The following is a 12420-nucleotide window of genomic DNA, read 5'->3' as shown; positions in this document are numbered from 1 at the left end:
GTCATTTTTTTGTACTTTCTTCTAATGGATGTTAAAAATAAAAAAAAATTTTTTTTTTAAAAAATGATGACAGGATCTTGTAGGGAATTTATTCAAGTTTTTAACGTCGCCCTTCAACTTTCTGTGCGATCATTGGTACCTGAAATATCGAAGATCAAAGCCAAAAGGATCACTTTCTATTTGAAGGCTGATATCTCTGCGACAAATCGTCCTACGAGGTTAAAAAAAAAACCAAATTGAAGCTGAATAAATTTGCTAAACGATGTATGCATTCGTTTAGTTGAAAGAATTTTTCCGCGGTCCGTGGGCTCTTCGAAAAAAAAAAAAAATTTAGAAATTTTTTGGCTCGCGGTATTTCTCATGTTTGCGCAATAATCGGAGCTTTTAAAAAATTTTGAAAAAATACACCTAAACTAGAGGTTTCAAGCTATAAAATCCTTTTTTTAAATTTTCGATACGATTTTTTTTCACCAAGTTACAGCCTTCCAAAAATCACTAAAAAATTTATAAAATTTTTCTGCTCCTTTAATTTTTTGTATTAGTATATATATATATATATATATACACTCGGACATCATTCTGAAAATAGTTAGAATAGCTTCCTAGGACCTCAAAACGTCGACATCTGATGAAAACTCGACTTTCGAAAATCGTCGATTCTCTTAGCGGGAAGTTAAAAAAGAAAAGTGATTTTTGGACGTTCATCGAATCCTGGCATACGGCTTGAAAGTCAAACAAAATTAACAATTATAAAATAAATAATAATAATTTTATGATATTCTCAAATAAAGTTTAACTAATAAAATTAAAAAAATTAAAATTATATGAATTATTACAGGCTCAGTGCTTTGGAGTTATCAGATTTGAATCTTTCACGTTTTTCGAAGTCACTTATTATAAGTTTAAAATTATTTATTATATTTTTCTTAATAACATAATAATAACCATAATTTTTGTTATTATTATTATTTATACTTATATATTACAACACGAACTTATTCATGATTATGAGCACGTGGTGGCAATGCTTCCAGTTCTCGAGGTTATACTTTATTCAGATATTTATTTGTACATGTGATGATTTATAGAGATTTTCCAAAACAGCCGATTTTTTATAGATATTTTATTTGTAGAGATTTTCATTTTTATATATTTTTTTTAAGTAGATGTTTAGATATGCAAATGTTTCTTTGTAGGAATTTTTTTTTTTATTGTAATTTTTTTTTAGTGATTTATAAATCTAGAGATTTTTTTTATAGGGACTTTTTTTTATTCACTTATTTTACAATTCATATTTATAATTTTACATTTAATTAATATAGATATATTTTTAAATATTGTATTTTTTTTTTACAATTTTTTTTTTTTATAGATAATATTTGTATAAAAAAGTGATACATATTTTCCTTTAGAGAAGTTTTTTTTTTCCCGATGTTATGCTACCGCGCAAGAATTAATGACCGATATTGTATGTGTATATATGTATATATATATTTGCACGTTCAATGAAAATTGTAAATTGTAAAAGTGATAATAATAATAACCATTAGAATAGAAAAGATAATTTGACATCTCCGTAGTGAAATTTTTAGTCACAATATTTTAAAATTAATAACACGTAGTATTTTAAAAATATAATCTTTGTTAATTATAATAAAATAATTAACAATTTATTAATAAATAATAAATAATAAATTTATTGTTAAATGGAGTAAAAAAAAGAAGTGTTATATTAAAAAATGAAAAGAAAAAACAGTATGATAATATGCATATTTTAACGATTTAATGATTGCACAGCAATAATAATTAATTATTGGATTTTAATTATTAATGCATGAGTAAAAAATTATTGTTTAAGCAAACAATAATAAATGAAACTTAAAAAATGGTATCGATAATTAAAAATCAATTATTAAAACATCTGTCAAGGTATTTATCAAAAATATCTTTTTTCTTTTGTCAAAATTTATTTGCTTTTTTTTTATTTCATAAATTTAAATAGGTGGTAATTTTTTATTGAATTTTTTTCTAGATTTACTAAAAATTTGTCTGTTGATCAAATAAATCTCAGTACTCTAAGAGGTGAAGGTGAATTATCAAACTTAGAATTAGATGAAGCTGTTCTAACAGATTTACTTGAATTACCATCATGGTTAAAATTAACAAATGCTTGGTGTAATAAAGTTATATTACGTATTCAATGGACCAAGCTCAAAAGTGTGCCTATATTTTTGGTAAGTCACAAATATTTATTATTAATAACCCTGATTAAAAGAAACGATTCAAAACGATTACAAATTATTCAAAATTCAAAACGATTCAATTTGAATACCCCAAGTAGCACACCTGCTTTTGTGACATCTATAAGATATCAGTTTTTTAAATGTTTCTGAAGATCAAAACGTTTTTCGCGCAAGGAAAGAAAACATTGAAAAGTGAAAAATCTACTGGATGACTAGATTTTTGAATTGTTTCGCATATAGATGCTGGTATGTCAGTCGAAAATCTTCGACCACCCCCTATCCCCGGAACTACCCCTTAAGAATTACATGAATTTTTTCATTTTCCTTGCGCGAAAAACGTTCCGATCTTCAGGTACATGTTTTTAGGCTCATTTTTGACATATCAATATGTTGACGAAACGATCAGAAATTAATGTCAACGAAAACATATCTGCTTAAAAGACTTGACACAAGTGACGACAAAAAGTAAATTACAAATAGTGGTAAAATAAGTCATTTAAATGACTTTTTAGTTGACATAAGACAGGAAAAACAACACAAATTTTCTCTGTCTCCGGAGCCAACATTTGCATGTCGTATTTATACCAAAAGAGGTGACTTTGAAACAAAAAAAAAATTGTCTTATCCTTTTCAAAGACATCTTAAAGTTGTCTGTGCTACTTGGGACTATAGATATACATTCATCGTTGAGTAACTCGTTTTTTTTTAAATCAGGGAATCATCAGATAATATATCAAACTAACAATAATGGGTTTTATTTGCACGACTTTTAGATCTCATACAAAGTTTCTTACAATTTCTATTGAAATATATTTTTAGGATGTTAAAATTATTACGATTCATATTCATTTTTTATATATAATAGAAATAAGTTCACAGTTTCTTGGACAGTAGGTGTTAATTAACGTTTATTCAAAATTTTTGCACAACGTTTTGTCGGTTTCCCGACTTTTTCAAGTACTCAGTTATTAAACATTAATTGTCAAGACAATGAAAAATAAGACAGTGTGATATACTAGTCTTTCTTCTAACACACTGTCTTGATATTTACATTTCATATTTATTATTATCTATGTAGTAGTATATTACACACCTACGCCAGTAAAAAAGAAAGCCTCAGATCGCATGTTTGTCAATTACGTACTGAGACTTTTCTTATTTTACTAGCCTAGGTGTTTAATATACTATTTCTTGATTGTAAAGTTTTATCAATATATATCAATCAATTATTAGTAATTTGAGTAATAATGTTTTGGAGGAAAGACTAGAATACCACAGTATCTTAGTTTTCATTTTCTCGACAATTATGTACCTGAAGGTCGAAAGATTTTTCACAGAACGAAAATAAAAAGTAAAAAAATCTACTGGATCTAGATTTCTGAAATATTTCGCATAGGTGTTAGTATATCAATCAAAAATTGTAGCCACCCCCAATTATTCCTCACGTCGACCTTTAAGTAGTCGAATCACATGAATTATTTTCCGATCTTCAAGTACATTGACAATTAATGTTTAATAATTGAGTACTTAAAACCGAGAAAACGTGCAAAAATTTTGAAAAAACGTTAATTATAACATCCACTCTCCAAGAAACTGTGAACTTATTTCTATTATATTTATTGCACACTTTTTTTTCCTTATTTTTAGTTCACTTCCAGATTCTTTTTACTTTTTTCATGTGTCATTTTGACTGTCCTTTTGCCCTAAGTTATCTAATCCCCCATCTCGCAGAGTCTTTTCAATCATTTTGAAGACCTTACACATTTTTTTTTATTATTTATCTCTCCCCTCTAATCCTGTATTTGGTACCAAGTTTCTGTATATTCTTTGTCTTTCTCCTCCTTCTTAGCCATTTTTTTTGCACCTCAGTAGATGCACTAAAGTTTTCTTCTTTACTCCACTTGACCCTGCATACAACACGCAAATGTTTTCTTTCCCGCTCTTTCTATACTGCTACGGGTCTCATGCCTCGTCATGAGTTTAGACTACGGGCCACGACGGTGTTCGCGGAAATCGCTTATCTGCTTTAGTTACTCTGTTGAAGAATTTTTCTTCATCAGAGTGACCAAAGTTTTATTATATATTGCCAAAAAAAAATTCTAAAATTTATATTCAAATATGATTGAAGCCAGAATGTAAGAATATATTAACACTTTATTAAACTACAAGATAAATAATTAATAAATAATTATTTTTAGCATTTAGACGAAGTTCAAATTGAATTGGTAACGTGTGAAGATTTACGAAGCCCATCATCACCAACAAATGCAGCATCAGCATTACCAGGGGCAACAAAATATTCATTTATTCATAAAGTTATCGATGGCATCACTATTGCTGTTAATACAGTATCAGTTAAACTTAAAAGTCCGGCATTTATCGCTTCAGTTCAAGTAATTACTACTTATTTAATTATTACAGTTAATTTATTTTTTATTTTTATTGCAGCAATTTTAAATAATACATAAATGTCAGAATAGTTATCGGCTTTTCAAAGTCATAAAAAAATTCAATTTAACCGATAAGCTTTAAATTTTATCGCTCATATATATTCAGTTTTAAGTTATCCATTGATTTTATTTATAATCGATAATGTTTATTTTATTTGTTTATTTAGATATCGAGAATAATGGTGGAGTCTAAATCACCGACTTGGCAGCGATGTGATTTAAGAATGACGAGAGTTAAAGACCCTGATAGAGGACAGTTGTTGATATTTAAAGAATTAGAATGGCAAACTGTTAGAATAGAGGCCCAGAGTACTATTGATCAAAATTTAACGCCGTTACGGTTGTTAACCAATCAAGCGCGATGTCGAATTACTATCAAAAAACGTCTGTCAGGTGAATAAATAAATAACAATTTTTTTTATGATATTAAAATTACCCGACGTCTAATAATTTTTTATTTTTTTTTAAAAACAATAAATTAAAAAAAAATTTTTTTTAAAATTGCACCTATAGTTTTTTTTAATTTTCTACATGTGCATATATATATATTTTTTTTAATTAAATTGCTGAAAAACAAAAAAATTCGAAAATTATCAATTGTCTGCTAACTTCAGTATCATTTTTTATGAAACTGAAGTTAGCCGACGTCTAATAATTTTTTGATATTTTAAAAAACAATAAATTAAAAAAAAAAATCGGTCTATCGGTTGACCCTGCGGGCTAGCCCTAAAACTTCCCGCTATATTCGAGATCCTTGAGCTCGAAAACATTGTTGTGAATACATTTTCGAGCTCGAAAAAACTTTAGGATGCCGTTGTTTTCGAAAAAAAAGCGTTTTTTACCATTTTTTCTCCAACGATTTCTCTCAAACGAATTGACTGATTGAGACGGTTGAGGTGGCGATCGACGCGTTTTATTGAGTTCTAGAGCTGATTAGATTTGTAGATAGTACCCCACACATATATACACTCGGACATCATCTTGAAATTAGTCAGGATAGCTTCCTAGAGCTTCAAAACGTCAAGATTTGATAGAAATTCGATTTTCGAAAATCGGACCGAAACCAATAACTTCCCGAATTTTTGAAAATTTACAAATTTCTTAGCGGGAAGTTAAAAAGTATTTTAAAAAATTGCACCTATAGTTTTTTTAATTTTCTACATGTGCATATTTTTAGTTTTTCTTTTTTTTCAAATTAAATACTGAAAAAAAAAATTTGAAAATTGTTCACTGTCTGCTAACTTCAGAATCATTTTTTTTTTATTGAAAAATGAAATTAATTAAAATATTTCTTCATTTCTTAGATTGTTTTGTTATGGGGTCACGATTGGTAATAATTCTTGACGATCTTCTATGGGTATTAACGGACTCTCAATTAAAAGCCGCTTTACATTTCATCGATTCTCTTGGAAGTCTTATTGAGAAAGCCACGACTATTGAAAGAAAAATAAAAGCTGCAAGAAAACTCGAGGTATGTAGATCGGAATTTTCATATTAAATTCAAATAGAGTAATAAAATTCTTTTTTATTTTTATTATTTAAGGTTTTGCCTGAATATCAAGCACAAATATCACAGCAATCAAGATCAAAAGTACCCTGCAATACAGCGATATCGAAAATTTTTATGCGTTACGATGTAGTCGAAACTTCTTATCACTTTTTATCACAACGAATTGATTTGCATCTTTGTGATGATCCCGGAGGTATGTATATTTGTTCATTTTTAATCATGATTCGATCTAATCAATTTAAATTTTAGCCGGAAGATCTTCGTATCCAGAATTAAAAGACGGTGGCGCTCTACAAATATCATTAATTAAATTTCAAATTGATTATTATCCGTATCATCTCGCAATGTCTGATAGAAAACATTGGGCTAAATACCGAGAAAATACGATGCCGCATTACCAGTGGCTGCAGCAATCATTTAATTCATTTCGCGGTCAATTTATGGACCTAATTGACGTTGGTCAAAAGATGTCGAGAAAAAATAGCGGACCTGGTAAATTTTAAATTATATTTAGAGATTTAATTGATAATAAATCTATACATTAATAAATTAATGAATTTTGCAGATAACGATGTAAGAAATGATGATAAATTAAAAAATGATCAACAAACGCCTTTACTAGGTCATGAAAAAAAATTACAAAAGCAAACTAGTACAGTTGGTACCGGGAACTCGATTAAAAATTATGTATTGGAACAATTGTCCACACTTATGACTACGTGTATTGTCATAAGAATTTATGACCTGACTATTTACAAAGTTACGACTACGACCAGAAAGCCGATTACTAAAGAATTCTTGACAGGTAAAAATTTTATTATTTATTTACAAAAGATAAATTTACTCTCCACTTAAAAAAAAAAAAACTTAAAGTAAATAAAAATTTAAAAACTTTAAACAATTTTTTTGAGTTTAAATTAATTTGTATATTTTTTAACCAAATTCGAATCTAATTAAAAAGAAATTATTTTATTAATAATAAACTTTTTTTTTGACGTTTATTCAACTTATTTATTGTTTGTTAATAAATAAACAGCGCAAACGAGGAAAAAACATCCTACAGGTATTCTGTCGATTGAGTGGATAAAAAGCACGTAAATTTTGTCATTAGTTTATATATTATATACATTCATTTATTAGTTAGTTTACATATTTTACGTTTATTTATTTAGATACCAACCAAAACATATTTTTTTTTATATTGTCCGTAAAATTATTGTTTACATTTTTAGATTCCCTGTTTCACCTGCAATTAGTTGGTGCTTTCTACCCTAAAAAAAACACTTAGTTCATGAAAAAAATAAATGCGAAGAAAACGTAATTTTTTTAATATTATTTATATTTTTTTTTTTTTGTTTTTCTTGCAGGTGATCGTGAGAAATTTTCTTTACCTGAAGACGTTACTATTTTACACGCGGAATTTACTTATTACTATTATCCTGGGGACTTAATATTTCCATGTAAGTAAAAATTAAAAAATTAAATATAAAAATATATTAATTAATATTTATAAGACTGATTAAAAAAAAATCGACTATTTTTTTTCTCTTCTAACCCCTTATTAAATAGTTGCAGGGAGAAGAAATAAGATGTCTGTTAAAAGATAAGCTCTTAATTTATTTATTTAGCAATAAACCTAACAGCCATAGCTAATTACAGGGTTACTCTTACATCGAAATACAGAAAAAAAATATATATTTGTGGACAGAAGATTAATATTACTATTTAGAGATCACTTATTGCGATTTTCTATTTTTCCATTTAAATAGCATGAGAAAGAAATGTTAAGTTTGGAATTTTATACCTCGACAATGGTTCATTGTACAAATTAACTCAGGATTTAATTTCGTAGGGAATTGAATGCTGTACAAAAAAAGTATCTTGTGATTTTTTGATAAATTCATGTGTTCAAAAGTTATTAGAGCTTAAAGTCAAATTTATAGTAAATTTTTTAATATTTTGACTTTTCCGGCGAAACTATCAGACTTATCACAAAATGTCATAGAATTTTTTTTGTAGACAATTTTATTCCTGACAAATTGTTTCTGATAATGTTTTTTAAAATTCCGCAGTGTTTTCTAGTTATTTCTATTTTAATGTCAACCTCTTGAAATAGATCAGAACACTACTTTTTTTAAAAACTTGACTTTAAAATGGAAATAAGTAGAAAACAATGCGGAGTTTTAAAAAACTTTATCAGAAATAATTTGTCAGGAATAAAATTGTCTACAAAAAAGATTCTATAACATTTTATGATAAGTCTAATAGTTTCGCTATAAATTTGACTTCAAGCTCCAATAACTTTTGAACAGATGAATTTATCAAAATATCACAAGAGAATTTTTTTTGTACAGCATTTAATTCCCTACGAAATTACACCCCGAGCTCATCTATACAATGAGCCATTGCCGAGGTATAAAATTTCAAACTTAAAATTTTTTTTTCTCATGTTATTTAAATGAGAAATAGAAAATTGCGATGAGTGACCTCTAAATATTAATATTAAGAACTCATCTTTCAACAGACATCTTATTTCATCTCCCTGCAACTATTTAATAGGGTTTCGAGAAAAAAAAAATCGATGTTTTGAATCAGTCTAATATATCTATTTAACGATTTTAGTGCCACCGCCAAAGTTTTACGTTCAAGTAAATCCAATTCAAATAAATTACGATATCTACAGCTGCCTATGGTTCAATTCATTCTTATTAAATTTATACAAATCATTGGCGTCAAGTGAAAATAAAGCTAATGCTGTTAATGACATGTACTTTGATGTTAAGTTAGAAGCTATATTACCTCGGGTAATTATTTAAATTTACAATCAATAAGTATATACATTTATTTTACAAACTTATATACTTATATATCTATTTAGATAATTGTCGAGTCACAAAATGACTATCCTAATCAACGTGATCGCCCTAAATCACTTAATATTCAAACATCACGTGTTACATTAACAAATGTACGGTCTACTGACAGTAAATCATCACGCGCTGACTTGGCCGAGTGTTTGAATGCTTTACAAATGGGACAAATGTTTTTTTCATCAAGTTTTCCGAGTAATAATAACGACTACAATATCGTTACCGACAAATTTTTACGTCATTGTGCCGGTAACTTTGTTTCTTTAATTCAAATTCAAATTCTGAATTTAAACTTTCAAATTTTTTTTTTAAATTCAAATGATTTATTTGCAGGTTCAGACAACGTCAGATCCTACCCGTCAAATTTCACAATAAATTCAATTGATGACATAATCGGAAAGTTGAGTAAAAAATTACTATGGCTTGAATGTAAAGACATATGGTGTTTAAATTTAGAGCCCGTATGGGCAGACTTTTACGGCGTTCGTGCCGTAGGCATGAATCGTCCGGTTCCGTTATTGGATGCGTTTCCTTTGACAGTATGGTTACACATTGAAGATAACAACAACTCAGCAGCGCCTACAACAACAACAAATAAAAATAATGACAGCAAAGTAGGAGAAAAAATAATAAAAAATGCTGATGTACATATTCTCGCGCATATAAGTAATTTAATAAGCGTCCAGTTAAATCATTATCAATATTTATTTTTATTAAGACAATTAGAAATAGTCACCGAAATGAGTACCTATTTAGTCGTTGATACAAATCGTATAACAAACGTAACAACCGGTTCTTCACTCGTTATCGGTGCGCTGATACCACAATTAGAAGTAACTCTGATTATGCCATCCCAAACTCCGGGGAAAGAAAATTCTGGTGGTGATTTAGAGTCCGTTGTGCCAGACTCTTCTAGTATTGCTGAAGAATTATTACCGATATCGTTGACGAACCAATCAGTTGCCACAAGACTGGAGTTTGGATTGAAACGTTTCAACACAAGCAATGACGTAGAAACGCCGCAGAGCGAAGTGTCGTCAATGATCGGGTCTATCGATACCGGTCACCCCACAGTAACATTCAAGGCAGCTGACAAAAATTACAACAAAGACACCAGCAATTACCACCAGCGGCAAAATTCCGAAGATTTAGAAGCTAGAAAATATTTAAAATATTCAAAAGATCCCGCGCAGTCGGCGTTTATACAAAATAATTTTAATGTTGGTCTTTCCAGTATGAAAAAGGGCTTTGCTAATCTAATGACTTCCATTGATTCGGCTTTGAAGGCATCGCCCGAAGACGGCAGCAGTGACACTGTATCTATGCGAAGTGATATTAGTTCAGACAGTGAGAACTATATTGTCGTCACGCTTGAAGAGCAGGAAAAATCAGATTCACTGTTCGGTAATTTAAATGTAACGAATATAGCGGCTGTTGAAGAGGCCAGCGAAGTTATTGAAGAGACTCCAGATACGCAGAGTGAGAAATCTCTCGATAGCGCATGCAAGCGCAAGGATTTAGTTTCCATGGTTACGTTTAAGCTGTCAAAAGTTGAAGTGATTCAGCAGTCGAAAGGTTTTTCCTCGGCGATTAAACTACAGGTCGCTAAAATAATGAGCGAAGAATGCACGTCGATACCTTGGGATGAATTGCAAACAAAATTCAGCTCAAGATCACGCGGGTGGTCTGAGTTACAATCCGATGACTGCAAAATATCTGTCAAATTACGTCTCGAGCATGATCTAAAAAAACAATATAGTAATTTAAATGATAATTTGAATAGTAAAAATAATAAAATATCAACTCTGTTTGATGATAAAATTACGGGTGAAATAAATGATATTAATTTAGTATTATCCATGAGTACAGTTAATGGACTAATGGATTTATTAGAAGACGAAATATTACCTGACTACTTACCTATTAATTTATTGTTAAATAATATTTGTATTAAACTTATTGAAGATCGTCCGTCTAATAATATTACGTCGCCTGGTCCGATTCCTATTGATTTAGTCGTCCAGCAATTGAAGGTAGCTCGTGATAAAAATGGAATTATAAATATTGAATCGTTTAAAAATAATATAGATAATAATGCCCCGACCCAAGTAAACTCTTCAACGGATAGTGAGTTATTAAAACTTAAACAATTAAATAAACAAATTAAAAATGATAACGATGAATTGAAGCGACGACTAGTTGCGCTCGATTATTTGTCGGAGGAAAATTTACGATTGAAACGTAATAAAGATGAACTACATTTAGTTAAACTACAGTTAAATGAAGCTCAGGAATTAATAAAAGAATTGATTAAGGAGAAAAATATGTTGAAAGAAAATAATTTGTTGTTACAAACCCAGTCCAAGAGGTCTAATGATTCTTCTAGTAGTGGAAGGGCCTCGTGGTCTATTAAGAGATAGCATACCAGTTGTTTTGATTGCTCCAAGTGTTGTACTAATAACAAATCATAATTTTTTTTAATTATCCGTCTTCAATTCCATTTTTATTATAATTATTATTATTATTAATTATTGTTTTTTTATTTATATTTTGAACAAATTTTTTATATCCTTTTTTCCTCTCCTCACTTTTGTTCCTTTTATTATACAAATATAGTCAAAAATATATATTAGGGTGGTCGTTAAAAATTAAATTTTCTCAGACGTCTCATAAAAAGCTTTTTAGTGAAGAAATACGCGGGGAATTTGGTTTTTTCTTTTTTAAGTAAAAAGAACTCGTGCCTCTGGACGATCCAAGTTCATTTTTCGATACAATCGCGTTTTTTTTAAATATCTCATGAAATATGCAGATTAAAGGAAAAAATCATGGATACAATTTTGTAGGAAATTAAATTCTTGACAAAAAAGGTCATGTTCATTTTTTTTATAAAATGTGTATTTATGAAAATATTTTTAAAAAACTTTTTTTAGATCTGAATTGAGCGTTTTAAGGATTACAAATTTTGAAAATAAAATTTTTCTAAGTATATAGAAAATATAACAAGCATTAATGATTGATATGTTACGAGTTACGAAGTTGTCTATATTTAAGAAAAAACTTTATTTTTAACATTCGTAATCTTTAAATGCTCAATAGATAATATGTAAAAAAGTTTTTTTTAAATATCTTCGTAAATACACATTTTATAAAAAAAATGAACATGAACTTTTTTGTCAAGAATTTAATTTCCTACAAAATTGTTTCTATAATTTTTTCCTTTAATCTGCATATTTCATGAGATATTTAAAAAAAAACGCGAGTGTATCGAGAAATGAACTTTGATCGTCCAGAGGCACGAGTTCCTTTTACTTAAAAGAAAAAACCAAATTCCCTACGTATTTTGTCAC

At 28.7% G+C, this 12420-nt stretch overlaps 1 protein-coding gene across 2 annotated transcripts; it reads left to right on the top strand.

Moving 5' to 3' along the window:
- The first annotated feature begins 1705 nt into the window (after positions 1 to 1705).
- Positions 1706 to 11493, top strand: LOC130677325 (bridge-like lipid transfer protein family member 3A). Of its 2 annotated transcripts, XM_057484041.1 has the most exons (13): positions 1706 to 1929; positions 2033 to 2234; positions 4442 to 4636; positions 4861 to 5086; positions 5998 to 6164; positions 6237 to 6396; positions 6453 to 6695; positions 6769 to 7008; positions 7240 to 7266; positions 7571 to 7663; positions 8826 to 9007; positions 9082 to 9322; positions 9407 to 11493. In XM_057484041.1, the coding sequence occupies exons 1-13, from the start codon at positions 1886 to 1888 to the stop codon at positions 11491 to 11493; spliced, it is 4107 nt and encodes a 1368-aa protein (XP_057340024.1). In that variant the 5' UTR covers positions 1706 to 1885. The 2 variants fall into 2 exon arrangements, with proteins under 2 accessions (XP_057340024.1, XP_057340026.1); XM_057484043.1 differs by lacking the exon at positions 7240 to 7266 and having other exon boundaries at positions 1707 to 1929.
- Positions 11494 to 12420: the final 927 nt, after the last annotated feature.

This window comes from Microplitis mediator, chromosome 11 (assembly GCF_029852145.1).
Source record: "Microplitis mediator isolate UGA2020A chromosome 11, iyMicMedi2.1, whole genome shotgun sequence".
NCBI classification, from domain to species: Eukaryota; Metazoa; Arthropoda; class Insecta; order Hymenoptera; family Braconidae; genus Microplitis; species Microplitis mediator.
Note: the sequence above shows the minus strand (reverse complement) of the source record. Positions and strands in the feature narration are given on the sequence as shown.